At 45.1% G+C, this 15,935-nt stretch overlaps 1 protein-coding gene across 5 annotated transcripts in view; it reads left to right on the top strand.

The window, feature by feature from the left end:
- Window positions 1-334: 334 nt before the first annotated feature.
- Window positions 335-15,935, top strand: part of DCAF1 (DDB1 and CUL4 associated factor 1) — a 112,117-nt gene continuing 96,516 nt past the window's right edge. For 2 of the 5 annotated variants that reach the window (XM_042861764.2, XM_005285282.5), the window contains exons 1-2: window positions 335-474; window positions 7,424-7,541. In XM_042861764.2, the coding sequence (XP_042717698.1) occupies window positions 7,432-7,541 (110 nt within the window). In that variant the 5' untranslated portion in view covers window positions 335-474; window positions 7,424-7,431. The remainder of the gene's footprint in view (window positions 475-7,423; window positions 7,542-15,935) is intronic. The other 3 variants (XM_065551354.1, XM_065551353.1, XM_042861762.2) reach the window with 2 other exon arrangements.

Below are 15,935 nucleotides of genomic sequence, written 5' to 3'. Positions count from 1 at the left end.
TTGGCTAGACAGTGGGGGCAGAGGGGCTCGGATGCCATTTAGGCCAGACCCAGTGAGGAGGGGGCACTGGGGGGACCATGTATATGGTGGGCAGGGGCATAGGATGGGCACAGAAGGAGGAGGCCGCTGCCACATTCTTTTGGAACTGGGATGGCGTGGGGCAGTAGGTGCTGTCCCCCTACTCTGAAAACGATGAATAGAGCCTACAGCCACGAATAGCGCTACAACTCCCAGCCTTCCTTGGGCTCCCCGACCATGGAGCAGAGACGCCTGCGCACTGGAGTCGTTTGCTCCCGAACTATGTTTCCCTAGAGGCTGAGCGCGAGCTTCTTCCCTTCGCGCGCCGCGACGGCGCTGCAGCGCGGTGACGCGGAAAGTGTGTGCCCGCCATAGCAATCGCCGCCGCCGCGGTGTGTGCGGGGCCCAGCGCAGGGGCCGGGAGCAACGGCGGGGACCCAGCGGGGCATCGGGCAGGTACCGCGGGGAGCGGGCACAGCGCGGCCCCCGGCGCAGTCTCATAGGCCGCTCCTCTGCCCAGTCCTCGGCGCCGGGGGGAATTCACCTCAGACACCGGCCGGGGGGGCTCGGCTTCCCTCTCCCGCCTCGCATGGGGCCGCCCCCAATCAGTCCCTTCCGCCGCCGGGGGTTTCCCTTATTGCCCTCCCCTATTGCCGGGAGGGGGGCTTCCACAGACACGCGGGTGTGTGGGGAGGGGTCTTACTTCTCGCCCCTCCTCTCCTCTCGCCCGTGTGTCAGGCTTCGCCTCACCAGGGTCATTGCCCCTCCCCCCAGTCAGGTGGGGGCTGCCCCTCCCCCACTCGCAGAGGGCTATAGCCTTCCCCCCATCACTGTCACCCACCCACGGGGTGGAGCAGGTGTTATTTCTCTCGCCAGTTCCTACGAGGTGGCGGGGGGATGCTTCATTTCGACTTCTTGCCAGGGTGATTCTTTGCTGACTGCTAGTGGGGTTTCAGCTCCCCCCATGCACTTAGCCTATCCATCTGCTGGGAGGGAGGAGTTTCACCTCCCCATGTGTCTCCCCACGCCTTCTTCACCTGCTGTTCACACCTACGGCTGAGGTGACTTCATGTCTCACCCCTTCTTGTGCCTGAGTGCTTCACATATCCCTGAAGCACTTACCCTCGCCTAATACTTCTTCTCCCCACCTGCTTTGGGTGGGGATGTGAATGCCAGCCTCCGGCAAAGGGGAGACTCACCTTTTCCAACCACTTTCTTCCCCTCACCATCTGATGGGTGGGTGGAACTGATTAAGTATTATGCTGTCTCTCTTTGCAGAAAGTATAGTAGTGTTTTGTAGTGGGCATTGCAGCATCTAAACCCAGGTCTCCATAGTTTTTGTATTAATTTTAACTGTTTCAGTTAAGGGTATGATTTTTGTACCAAAATAGTTAAATCAGTACAATTGCTAGTGTTGACTCTTTTGTACCAGTATAAAAGATGTCTATTGATCTAGCTTATTCCCCTTCCCATAGGGGAGTAAGCTGTACTGGTATGAGTGTATCCACTCATATAAGTATATTCCACACTCTTTCTTTCTCTCTCTCTCTCTCTGTGTACTGCTTTAATTATACAGGCATAGTTAAAGCAGTATAACTTTTGGTTGTAGAGAAGTCCTTAATATTTTTTTTCAGTTATGTATGTAGGAATTAATTTGGAAATCTATGGCCTGAGAAATGGGGCAGCTGAAATTGGAGCATCACCTTTTCATTGTGCTATTTTTTTTTTCTGACTTTCTATAAAGTTTTGTCATGTTTGGATAACAGCTATTTTGAGTTTTATTTCCTAGAAATTTAAATCTAGACAACTGAATGATTTAATATTTTAGGTAGGCCTTACAAAATTTTACTTGAGTGCGTAAGCATTCCTTTTTTTTTGATAGGCAAGTAAAATATTGGTAGTTTTAAAAAATAATTATTTAATGTTTGCAGTAAGTGCAGGTAAGTAGAGTTTTGTCTGGCTGGAATTGAACTGGAAATAATTGGTGATGCTCTTCTAAGCTCCACCCACTTATCCCACCACAATGTAATTTAATTCACAGTAAATGGTGCAGCTTCATAAGATTTTCTTTCCTTTCTTATATAAAGTTCTTTAAAATTTGTTTCTAGTTTTCACTTCCCATTTTATAATTTTCAGTTACCAAATGAATATTTTGTACTTGTTTCCTGATGTTAGTAAAATTTCAGATTGTACACAATTTTTTTCTAAGAAGTTTCACATTTACAATGCTTATCTATGCTGAAAACAACCAATTGAGTGCTTCATTGTCATCCTTACTGTGAGAACAACACAAAACTGATAAGCAAATATCTTGCACTATTCTTGCTGCCAGTGACATCTTCCAGTATATTGAAGTTCCACAAGTCAAAAAAGTTGAAATAATTTGACCAGCCTATAGTTTGTCAGGATTTGCAATTAGAAGTTGGTGGAACTTGTGATCCCAAAGTCCTTTAGGTGCATTTGAAAATCCAATCTTTAGTGCTTAAATATGGGCTTAGGAGCCTAACTTTAGTCTTCAATATTTTGGCCTGTATTCACAATAACTTTGTTAATAAATTGAAGCGATTTTGTTCTGAGGTGACTTTTTTTTTATTTTTTGGCCACGAAGGCTTAAAACTTTGGTTGACATTGCAGTGGTGGTCAGGGGTGTGAAAAATCCACACACGAGTGTTGTAGCTATCCCAAGCCTACCTAATGCCTTATGACTTATGTAGATGCAGCTAGGCCAAGAGAAGATTGCTTCCGTTGACCTAGCTACTGCCAGTCGGGGCGGTGCCACTCATACAGCGATAGGAAAACTGTTGCAGAGGGCTACCTCTGCTCTATGGATTACACTGTTGTGCCATGGTGTAGATATGGTTTAACAGAGAAATTTTTAATAAAAAACAAAAACAAAGAAAACATTTTAGCTCTTAACTTTACCCTTAATTTTAAACACATGAATAATATCACTGAAGTCAGTTACTATTTAGGTTTGTAAAGTTACATGCATATTTAAGTGTGAGCAGAATCAGGGCCTTAATTTACAATATTTTATATTTTGTGTATAGCAGCTTCATAAAATTCAAATAAGGTACCCTGCCAGGAATGGCATTAAAAAAACTGCATTTATCATTTAATTCATTATAAATTTTAATCTGTAGTTGCAATAGCACAAGTTTTCAGATTAGTTTCACAAGTCCTCAACCTGATTTAAATAATGATTTTTAAAAGTGGTTTAAATTAATGATTAAATCACTCCACTCTGTTCTACCAGTTCCTGGAAAGCAATTTAGGATTGAAATTGTCAACTGGCTTATTCAAGGGAAAAGATGAGAATTAGGGCTGCTCTAATAAGTATCCTCTCCTGTAGCATAGGGGCACTTCTTGACAATTAGGCCATGTATACACTAATGAGTTTAGAGCAGCATAACTGAACCGATGCATCTGCACCACTTTAAGATCACTCATATAGCCGCTCTATGCTGATAGGGAGAGAGCTCTCCCATCGACAGAATAAAACCACCTCAATGAGTAGGAGTAGCTGTGTTGGTGGGAGAAGCTCTCCCGCCGACATGGTGATGTGCACACTACCAATTATGCCAGCAAAACTTATGTTGCTCAGGGAGGTGTTTTTTTTCACACCCCCTGAGTGACGTAAGTTTTGCCGGCATAAGTTGTAATGTAGATATGACCTTACAATTTACACAGTTTATGATCTTGCCCTTTCTCTTGCACTCTTCGTTGATTTAAAACAGAATACTTGAATGAGATGACCATATTTCTGGGAGGAATTGGTTTGGGTACTGTGTCTAACAGTGCCATACATGTGCTGTAAAAATGTGTGTGCTGGGAATATTGCAGTTAATCCTTTGGAATCCAAGCACTGTGTAAATCTTAGTGCTTGTCTACACTTAAAACACTACGGTAGCACAGCTGTGCCACTGTAGCTTCAGTGTAGATGCTACCTACTCTGATGGGAAGGATTCTCCTGTTGGTGTAGGTAATCCCCATCTAGAGGCGGTATCTAGACTTACAGAAGAATTCTTCAGTTGACCTAGCACTGTCTGCATGGGGACTTAGGTTGGCTTAACTAAACCACTCAGGGATGTGCATTTTTCGCACATCTGATTGATGTAGTTAGGCTGACCTAACTTCTAGTGTAGACCAGGCCTAAGTCTTTTCTGATGTATAGTACTTGTTCTGTATGGTGGGACTTTGAATGTACTTGTTTTTGTTATAACAACAATTTTAAAAAGTGGCATGCACTAGGTGCTTCGAACAAAGAGTTAAGTTTAAACTTGTGTGCATGTATGCAGATTGAAAAAAATTCAGGAATATACTAGAGCATGGCTAATTCTGGCATTAAGTCCACATTATGACTTAACCAGGTAATGATCCAACTTTCTAGGAAAAGTTGGGATTCCTGGTTTTTCAGGAGTGGCAGTGCTGTATGTCTAGTAGGTTAGGGTGAAGAACGTACATTCTTATTACTTCCAGACTTGAACTTTGCTGATCTGTTGCCAGTATTTCCAGAGCAATCTTTTTGCTGTTCCAGCTGGAACTACTGTGGCTGACAGGGAAGGGCTCCAAAATGAAGTGTAAACTGCTCTTCAAAATTATAGTGAATCAATGACATAGGGAGCTGGGAAGGCCTTGTAGGGGTCATTTAGTGCCTTTGTATCCCTGGAGTACAGTACTGGTGTGGGGATGACTTAAAAGATTGGATGCAATTACAAGCCCAGCACTTTGCATTCCCAGTAGAAAAAAAAAGAGTTCTTCTGTGGAATTAATGGACTGAAATTCTTATTTGTAATGTGCAAAGACTTGAAAATGCATTCGTCAGTAGCTAGTGAGTTCAGTAAGTGAGCCGGGAAACAATCAGGAAGAATTATATATTTACTAGATATCTGCCAAGGCCGGTTAGAGTTGTTTTAGATGAGAGGGAACTGTCCTAAAGTGGGATCCAGCATTAGACTCCTGGTGGGAAGTCCAGCCTGTCTTCCCTCCCCGGAGCCAAGAGCTGACTTTCCTAGAAAGGCCACTGTGCCAGAACCCTTTAAGGGGAAGGAGAGTATCTTTTATATCTGCTTCTGACTAGTATGTATCTGTTATACGCTGAGTCCTGCTGTTCATCTAAATCTTCATGGGTTTGGACCAGATTTCTTTTCTAGTATATGTTTCATTTTGTGCAGTCTTAAAAGAGAGCCTTCCTCAAGTGATCTGCATGTTTGATTCATACCTCCCAGCCTAACTTAATGTGTTGAATGAATGCTCCACATAATAAACAGGATAAGAGGAGAATTCATAGTAATTAGAAATGTGGTATGTCTCCTTTTCTTTATGCTTGTTTGGTACATCCATTAGCAGACACTAACTCTTGTACGGTACCTAGCACAATGGTGCCCCAAGGAGCTACCATAATATATATAACAAATAACCTTTGACTGGGGATTTTGTAATTGAGAGTTTAATCTTTCACTGTCTTTGGTTTGTGTGATGTCCCTATGGCCAGGTCTATCAGTATAATTACGAATTTTTCACCCCCCGAACAATGTAGTTATATCAGCCTAACCACTGATGTAGATAGGGCTATGTCAGGGGGAGAGTTTCTCCTGTCAGCATAGCTACTGCCTCTTGCAGAGGTGGATTAACTATGCCGATGGGAGAGCTTCTCCCATGGACATAGGAGCATCTTCACTTAAGTGCTACAGTGGTGCAGCTGCGCCGATGCAGAGTTTTAAGTGATTCCTGCCAGTTTCATGTGAGACTAGTTTCCCATTTGATTGTTGCCTTGTGTCTAATAAGCTAACCAATCAAAATACATTAAACTCAAAAGGACCTATGAGTCTGAGTAATAGAACTTACTTCATTCTGTTAACGAGAAAAATTCCAGGCTGGTTGGCGGTGCCCAGTGGTCCATTTGATTTAAAATACTGACACTTGACCTTATGAATTTCTAGCTAACCTGCATTATCTGTAATATGGACTAAACTGTGGTTCTCTACATGTTCTTCCCCTCAATTGACTTTCTGTAATGTATATTTGAGGAAGTGGAATGAGCACTGTATGTGTGTGTTCTCCTTTTAGGTGTCTGCATTGTAAATGGCTCAGCAAAGTTTGTTCTGTTGTTTAATTATGACAAACTCATTGTTGATTTGATAGCAAATATGCACTGGCATCTGTTACCTGTCAGTTTGTCACCACTACTCGAATACTGGAAGTCTTAACATATATTTGGAGGAGAGGGAATGTCTTTTGTAATCATTTTCCTTCTCTTTCACCCTTAAAAGTCACACATCATCGTGACCATCCCTGTAGATTAGGCCTGGGTACAGCTCCCTTGAGATCTTCTCAGTGTCCTGCAACCATGCCACAAAAAGCTGTAGTCTACCTTCCCAGTAATCCAAGACCTATCAGGTTAGAAAGTGAAGGCAAAAAGAACGTGGCTGTGTATTGAGCCATATCCAGAGTTATGAACCAGCAGTGGTTTAGGTGCGTTTTTACCCGGCTTGAAAAATGTTGATGTTCGCTAGCTAGAGACCAATACATAAGATGAGAGGTGGTACACTTAGTAAGGTCCAGGGGCAGAAACACTTTGGTATGAAGTCTAATATTGTACCTGGCGCCTTCATAGGGGCAAATCTTTTGTATCAGCCTCTGGTTTGCACTAAGTAGGTGTCTGATAAACTTGAAGTTATTGCTTTCTTGTTTCCTCCCATGAAGCTGTTGGAAAGGAGAATGTGTGTCTGTGTCTCTGTCTCTTCCTCTTTTTCACTAGCGCCACCTGACTGTTCTTGGGAGGCTTGAAGGGGCAGGGTGGTAGAGATCCTTTCCCTGCAACTCTTTTTGTCCTTAGTCCACTGTGATCAACTGTCAGTGCCTCCCTCTGCTGCTACTTTAAATGTTGTGGGACTGCAGCAGCAGTAAAGCTAATTTGATTCTTGTCACTTTCCCTGATGCCCAGAAGGTGTTGAACAGGAGCAATGAAACTGATCAGAATCTTGTCAGCTTTGCTTTGCTGTTTCTTGGGTAAACCTAGGTGTAACAGCAAAGGGACAGGAGCAGTCTGCCTGTGGAGACATATGTTAACCTGCAAAAAATCCTCTGATTTTGGACACACTTGTGGCTATTACCCATCACAGTTGAGGATTTGCATGCAGTGGTCCAGATTTGGGTTTGCAAAGTAGACTTGCATTTGTTTATGTACCTGAGGGATGAAAGACAGCCCTCTGTTTTTTTTATGTCAAATTCTGTAGAATTTGATGGTTTAGCCTTCTCCCTGCCTTGCAGCTAAAGTTTGCTTGCCACTGCCAAGTGGATTTTTAAACCCTGATTTTTGACTTTTTTTGAGGAGTCAACATAACTGAGTGGGACAATTTGCTAGTTAACCTCACTTTATTTTTTTTCTTCCCATCTCACTTAGGCTAAGCCATGACGTCAGGATCTGGGCATGTGGACTCCAAGGCTGAACTCACTGCTTTGCTGGAGCAATGGGAGAAAGAGCATGGCAGTGGACAAGACATGGTCCCTATCCTCACCAGGTAAGCTCTGTTAAATAAGCTCTGAAATGCAAATACCTCTGAGGCATGACAGCAGTTTTGGCATGTGGTGACTTATACTTGAAGTTGTTAAAGTAGCTGATCAGTTTCTGGTAGCTTACATTCTTTTTGGCCTAAAAATTGAGCAATGTGCAATACTTCATAGTTCTTGTCAAAACAGTATGGTGTTACTTTGTATAGATTTTATATAAACTGTCTCAAAAATATTTGAGTTTAATACACTTAATGTTTCTCTCATTCTTCTACTATTTGAGATTTAGACAAGGGAGAAAAGTTAGATCTGCCCCTGAAACTTGTAAAACATAGTCTGGGGTGGAGAGTTACGAGTTTATTCCATCTGGTTGGGGTTACAGAGACTCTTGCTGTAACAGTGATCAGATTGTGTGAAGGCATGCAAGAGACTCACATAAGATGAACTGAGGTGAGTAGAGAGAGAAAGTTTGTGAGGTTGGCTTGCCAATTCCAGTGGAGAGTCTTGAAAATGAGCAGTGGCTTCCCCCCTCCTTTAGGGGAATCCTCTAATGAACAGGGAACCAGTGGCACTTTGTGGATAGGATGCTGGTCCTATTTTGTATGTGTGAGGAGGTGCTCTTTCCCCTGACCGTTGCTGCCTTGACTAAAGCTCGGTTTTGGTGGGAAGAGGTAGTAGCACTTATTGCCTCAAGTAACTCAGGGTAGGAGGAGAGAGGTGTGAGGTTTCTTCCACAACATCTTTACTAACTCATGAGAAATAGGGGGCAAGAACAGAATGGTACTCGTTGAATGGACAGCAGTATTGCCATTCTCAGACCTTTAAAAATCATGAGTTAGCCCGCAAAATCTCATGATTTTTAAAACAAACGTGATATGTTAAAAACATACATTTAGGGCTTTTGTTTGTTTTCTGGCTTCCTGAGACTTCAGGGTACATTCAGTTGATGATTTTAGGCTTTTCCCAGCAACCACAGGGGCTAGAAACGTACTCTTTTTTTTTTTTTTTTTTTTTTTTTTAAGTTTAAGCCAAGATCCTCAGGTGTTCTCTAGCTTTCTGAGCTAGGGTTTAAAAAAAAAAACACCAAATATTACCAGATGTGCAAAATATTAAGAGTTTCCAACAATAAGATAGATAGCATCTATCTTGGCCCTTGAGGATTCCTGTCCAAGAATCCTCAGACATATCCAATTGTCCTAGTCCACTTAAAAAAAAATATATATATCTGGTGTGTGTGTGTGGAGGGGAGGTCATATCGTTCAGAGCAGTCTTGCATTCCTGCTGCTCTGGAGAAGTACTTGGTCTCTGTGTTCTCTACATCATCAGTGTCCAAGTAAGTTATCCTCAGAGTTTCCCCCGATTCTGCTTTTAGGACTCAACATGGTACACTGATTACACATGTTTGGCAGAGAGGATAGAAGCACCAACACCATCTTGCAGATGCTGAGGCTGATTACACCAGTGGTTCTCAAACTTTTTTTACTGGTGGCTGTTAGAGGGCTTATTCCTTCACCCTTTCACTTCCCTGGTCCTTCTTGCGTGAACAGAGAGCAACAATGTCCGAAGGTGCAAACAATTTGATGTTTATTGGGGTGAACTTCCAGAAAGCAGTGATTCCAATTTCCTTCCTTAGTGTCCCCCTTCCCAGCTCTGATGCCACAGAGTTTTGCCTGTGTCCCTGTTCCCATTCCCCCGCTTAGCAAAACATGATTCCAATTCCCCCCTCCTTACTTCCTGATTGACTGCAGACTATATAGTGAAACTTGAGTTCTGCTTAGCTATACCTTAACCAATCATTTTACTGAAATTTAACTAATCAATCCTAACATATTGTAACATGATTATCTAACCAATTCTATCCCACCACCTTAATTGGTTTACACCCAACAAAATTAATTATACAGCAGATAGAAACAATCACAGAACCAGACAGAGATTATACAGACAAACAATAGGGAAATGGGGACTACAGTGATAGAACAACAAAGAAATGAGGATTTCACACCCCAGCTATTGATAAGTGAGTTCTTGCCAGACAGGATGCTATCAAACTAAGGGTATGTCTACAGTATGAAATTAATTCGAATTTATTCTATTCGAATTTTCAGAAGCGATTTTATACATTCAGTGTTGTGTGTCCCCACTAAAGCACGTGAATTTGGCGGAGTGAGTCCACAGTACTGAGGCTAGCATCGAATGTCGGAGCGGTGCACTGTGGGAAGCTATCCCACCGTTCCCACAGTCCCCGCCGCCCATTGGAATTGTGGGTTAAGCTCCCAGTGCATGATGGGGCAAAAACATTCTCGCGGGTGTTTCTGGGTGTGTGCCGTCACTCGCTCCTCCCTCCGTGAAAACTACGGCAGACGCCATGCTTCCAGCAGATGGTGCACCGCCTGTCTCCTGGTACTATGAATCCACCTCGCATGTCCTCTTGTCTTTCTATCTACTCTTTATCTAACCATTTCACACCTTTTTTCGGCCACCGTGAACCGAGCAGCACAGCTTCCGCCGCAAACTCTGCTCTCCCGCTCTTGCATCGATAGCTACTTTTTCCATGTTGTCTGTCCTGGGCTCGCATGCAAGCTACAGAAGGCAACAATTCCCCGCCGTTTTTCAGCTATCGTGAACTGAGCCGTACAGCTTCCACTGCAAACTCTGCTCTCCCGCTCTTGCAGCTCTAGTGAGCTTCCCAACTCTGTGAAAGCTACAGAAGACAACCATTTACCACCTTTTATCGACCATCTTGACCCGAACAGGCCTCCTACGTTTCGCGCCCTTTTTCCAGGATTACCCGTGCAGGCGCCATAGCGCGGCAATCGTGGAGCCTGCTCAGATCTCCACTGCAGTTTTGATCATTGTAAATACCTTGCGCGTTATCCAGCAGTATGTGCAGTACCTGCAAAACCGGGCGAGGAAGCGACGACAGTGCGATTACTATGCTGATGAGGACATGGACACAGACGTTCCTAGAAGCACGGCATGTGGCGATTGGGAGATCATGATGGCATTGGGCCAGGTTCATGCCGTGGAATGCCGATTCTGGGCCCAGGAAACAAGCACAGACTGGTGGGACCGCATAGTGTTGCAGGTCTGGGATGATTCCCAGTGGCTGCAAAACTTTTGTATGCGTAGGGCCACTTTCATGGAACTTTGTGACTTGCTGTCCCCTGCCCTGAAGCGCAAAGACACCAAAATGAGAGCAGCCCTCACAGTTGAGAAGCGAGTGGCCATAGCACTATGGAAGCTTGCAACACCCGACAGCTACCGGTCAGTCGGGAATCAGTTTGGAGTGAGCAAATCTACTGTAGGGGTTGCTGTGCTGCCAGTAGCCAACGCAATCATTGACCAGTTGCTATCAAGGATAGTGACTTTGGGAAATGTGTAGACCATTGTGGATGGCTTTAATGCGCTGGGGTTCCCTAACTGCGGTGGGACGATAGACAGAACGCATATCCCTATCTTGGCCCTGGCACACCGGGGCAGCCAGTACATAAACCGCAAGGGGTACTTTTCCATGGTGCTGCAAGCACTGGTGGATAACAAGGGACGTTTCACTGACATCAGCGTGGGATGGCCGGGAAAGGTGCCTGATGCTCGCATCTTCAGGAACTCTGGTCTGTTTGAATAGCTGCAGGAAGGGACTTACTTCCCAGACAAGAAAATTACTGTTGGGGATGTTGAAATGCCTATAGTTATCCTCGGGGACCCAGCCTACCCCTTAATGCCATGGCTCATGAAGCTGTACACAAGCACCCTGGACAGTAGTAAGGAGCAGTTCAACTATAGGCTGAGCAAGTGCAGAATGGTGGTAGAATGTGCTTTTGGAGGTTTGAAAGCGCACTGGCGCAGTTTACTGATGCGGTTAGATCTCAGCACAACCAGTATTCCAATTCTAATTGCTGCGTGTTGTGTGCTCCACAATATCTGTGAGAGTAAGGGGGAGACATTTATGGCGGGTTGGGAGGTTGAGGCAACTCGCCTGGCGGCCAATTTCACACAGCCAGACAACAGGGCGATTAGAAGAGCGCAGCAGGGCGTGCTGCACATCAGAGAAGCTGTGAAAGCCAGTTTCATGACTGGCCAGGGTACGGTGTGACAGTTGTGTTTGTTTCTCTTGAAGTTACCTGCCCCCTATATATATGAAAGGAAATAAAGTCAAAATTGTTTAAAAACTGTTAATTATTTGTTGCACAACACATTGAGAGAAATCCGAAGATAGACTGGGGGAGGGAGGAGGTATTTGGTTAGGGGGGTGGAGGAGAGAAGAACAAGTCCAGAAACCAAATCAAAAGTTCGCATATGCTAGCTTTCTGCTGCTTGGGCGATCCTCTGGGGTTGAGTGTGTGGGTCGCCGTAGCCTCCCCCTCGTGTTGTTGGGCATCTAGGTGAGGAGGCTATGGAACTTGGGGAGGAGGGAGGGCGGTTATATAGGGGCTGCAGCGGCAGTCTGTGGTCTTGCTGCCTTTCCCGCATTAGATCCACCATACAGCAGAGCATGTCAGTTTGCTCCCCCATGAGCTCGACCATAGCGTCCTGCCTACTCTCATCGCGCGCGTCCTTCCTCTCTTTGTGTTCCTGTAATGCTTTACGGGACTCCGCAATTGTTTGCCTCCATGCATTCAGTTGGGCCCTATCAGTGCGAGAGGACTGCATGAGCTCGGCGAACATGTCGTCCCGAGTTCGTTTTTTCGGCCTTCTAATCTGGACCAGCCTCTGGGACGGAGTAGATAGAGGCCGCGTTGAAACATTTGCACCTGCGGGAGGAGAAAAAGGGAGGGTAGTATTTTAAAAGATACATTTCAGAGAACAAAGGGGACACTTTGGTGTGAGTTAGCCATCACATATGGCCGGGCAACAGAATTCAGCTTGCAGGCAGCGTAGGGGCATGTGGGGTTCTGCTTCTTCTACATACATTTCAATGCTTTCAAACTGCTGGGCCCCCTTTCCCATAGCAAACAATGGCTGGTGGGTTTGCCATATAAAAGGAGGGCCTGTGGGCTCTCTGGGATGATCGCTTCACACAACACTCTCCCACCCCCACTGCACCCACCGCCTGGCTCCGATGATGCTCTGAGCAGGGATGAGCCCTTTAAACTAAACGCGAACAGCCCAGCGTGGCTGGGTTTCCCGCCCACCCCCCACCACGTGGCTCCAATCAGGCGCTCTCTCACCAGAAGTACCTTCTCCAGGGTAATGGTCCGGGAGCCCGCCTTGGGAGTGGGGGGAGGCTGTTGGCTCCAGCGTTAAGAATAGTTCCTGGCTACGGGGGGAAAATGGATTCCCCACTTGCTGCCTGTGCACTGTCGTCGTCCTCCTCCTCCTCCTCCTCCAATGACTCTTCCTCCTCGCTCCGTGCAACTCCCTCCTTGCAGGTGTCCATGGACAGTGGTGGGGTAGTGGTGGCGTCACCCCCCCATAATTGCACGCAGCTCACGGTAGAAGCGGAATGTATGGGGCTGTGACCCAGAGCGCCTATTCGCCTCCCTGGCTTTTTGGTACGCTTGCCTGAGCTCCTTGATTTTTGTATGACACTGCTCTGTGTCCCTGGAGTAGCCTCTTTCCGTCACGGCCCTGGAGTCTTTAGCGTATGTATTTGCATTCCTTTTTTGGAACGTAGTTCTGCCATAACAGACTCGTCTCCCCAACATGCGATGAGATCCAGTACCTCCCATTCAGACCATGCTGGAGCTCGTCTGTGAATCCGGGACTGCATGATCTCCTGTGATGGTGGACTCTGCATGGTTGCCTGTGATGGTGGACTGTGCTGATGGTCACCTGTGCTGATGGTGACCAAACAGGAAATGAAATTCAAAAGTTCCTGGGGCTTTTCCTGCCCACCTGGCTAGTGCATCGGAGTTGAGAGTGTTGTTCAGAGCGGTCACAAGGGAGCATTCTGGGATAGCTCCTGAAGGCCAATAACGTCTAATTGTGTCCACAATACCTTTAACCCAGGATTGCGATCTCGATTTAAGCGCTACTCCACTTGCCGAGGTGGAGTACAGAAATCGGATTAAAGAGCCCTTTAAATAAAAAAAAAAAAAAAAAACGGTTTGGTCATGTGGACGGAATCATTTTTTTTTTTTCAAATTAACTCGGCTAATTCCGAAATAACACTAGTGTAGACCAGGCCTAAGTTTTCTTTAAATCTTCTAGGCTCTTCCCTTTCTCTGGAGGTGATAGATTGGATCACCTTTTTAACAGCCCCAAACTGCCTTATTTCAGTGTGAGTGGTGAGGACGTGACCATTCGCTTTCCAGCTTATGGCTGCCTCTGCTCTTTAGCCAAAGGACTTAGCCTAAGAACAAGGCCTTAGACCAGGGTTCTCAAATTTTTGTACTGGTGACCCCTTTCACATACCAAGCCTCTGAGTGTGACCCCCCCCTTATACATTAAAAACACTTTTTTATATATTTAACACCATAATAAATGCTGAAGGCAAAGTGGGGTTTGGGGTGGAGGCTGACAGCTCGCGATCCCCCCATGTAATAACCTCACGACCCCCAGTTTGAGAACCCCTGCCTTAGATTATCATAGTAAGAGAAGGCCTATAAACAGGCAGACTGATTTTGATTCTTGTTTTGTACCTCTATAACTAGCTAAGTGATAAGAATACACCTAAATTCTTAAAGTATAGGCCTTTGCAGACAGGCCTGAATATCTATATCCTAACAGTGACTCCTTTCACATAGCAAGCCTCTGAGTGCGACTCTCCCCCCCCCCCCCCCATAAATTAAAAACACTTTTAAAATATATTTAACACCATTATAATGCTGGTGGCAAAGTGGGGTTTGGGGTGGAGGTTGGCAGCTCGCGCCCCCCATGTAATAACCTCGCTACTCCCTGAGAGGTCCCGACCCCCAGTTTGAGAACCCCTGGATTACACTGATGTTTGGAGTGAATGGTTGAGAGGATCTTGATGTTATTAGCACATCTTTCACTGGACAGACTGACTATTGGAACTTACCACAAAGAGTACTTTTACTGTGCAGACAGTTTTAATGGATCTCCGCTCCCTGCAAGCCAACCTCACTGATTCCCTGCTGGACTTGACAAACTCCATGAGCATACACTACGGCAAACAAGGTCCTCCAAGTTAGTCTGAAGACACTGAGCCTTTTGGGAGAGTGATTTCCAGAGGCTTTGCTGTAGTGCTGTTCGGCGTCGATAGCTTCAGCGGAGTGGTTTTGGAAAGCAGCTGGCTCTTGCTCCTTGCTTTTATGAAAGTAATGCTAAAGCTCAGTACGGATCTGGCATGTTGACATTTTTGGCTTCAGGCAGATATAGATTGCTTTAAGGCAACTGGTGAAGAGGATCCATTGGACTGAGCAGTAGCTGAATTTACATTGCTGTAGAAAGCAATAAGAGAGTCCCAACTTTCAGGAGCTTAGCAGCATAGCTTTACTCCATCATCTGCTTTGAGGACAGGACGTAGAAGTGCTCCAGACTGGCGTCTGCCTAGATTTAAGGGAGTCTCTTGAGGTGTCTCCGCTCTGGATATTAGATGCTCCCCACAGAGATTGATTGTGCTCGGTGATGTTTCAAGGCACATCTGACTCTTTTGTATATTGTTGTAGACTCTAAGACAGAGGAACTTGTGGTCATGCTTGTCAGTGAGTGACATTTTTCTGTTTCCTTCCTCCTTCCGAGTTGAAATAGAGGAAATCTTCGAGGGGTAAAACTGCATGAAATGTGCTGACAGCACACACCAAAGTGTGGTATTGCAGGCTGTACTGAAGCATCATGAGAAATGCTCTGAAAAAAATGAATTGTCAGCTATAGGCAAACTCTCATGGTGTCAAGGCTTCAATGTAACCTGTGGTAACTATTACAAATGTGACAGTAAAATTAAATGACAATAAATGGAAGTAGTCAGTAACTCACAGAGTGACAGGCAGCATATAAAACAATGTCTCCAAATAGGCTTGTATATCCCAGAGTGTCAGAAGGGTGTTTTTTTTTTAATGCTGAGGGGAGAGCTCTCTCCCATTGGCATAGAGCGTTTTCACCAGAGCTGTATGTACACATGGCCTAACTTACACACTCCTAAGTGGCATGTGTTTGTAAGTAAAGGAGGTAGAAAGCTACCTATGTATGTCCCCTTACCTCACCCTCCCTCAGATGTGCGGCGATTAGCTCAGGTGCACTTGAGGATCTGACCCATAGTCTTTTCAAATATAACCTGCAAAGAGAGGATAAAGAGATTGGGAACGAACAAAACAAAATGGGGGGCATGTGCTTTTGCTTTGTCTTCACGTGAAAAACTCTAGGTTCTGCATTGTATGGATGACTGGAAAACTAGTAGGTGTATGGCGTCAGATACACCAAGAAAGTCAAGGAAACATTAACTGAGAGGGAGCTGACTCTTATTCAGTTTGTTCAAGACCTTATTTATTTATTTATTTTTT

The sequence above is a fragment of the Chrysemys picta genome, chromosome 7, assembly GCF_011386835.1.
Source record: "Chrysemys picta bellii isolate R12L10 chromosome 7, ASM1138683v2, whole genome shotgun sequence".
Classification (NCBI taxonomy): Eukaryota; Metazoa; Chordata; order Testudines; family Emydidae; genus Chrysemys; species Chrysemys picta.
Note: the sequence above shows the minus strand (reverse complement) of the source record. Positions and strands in the feature narration are given on the sequence as shown.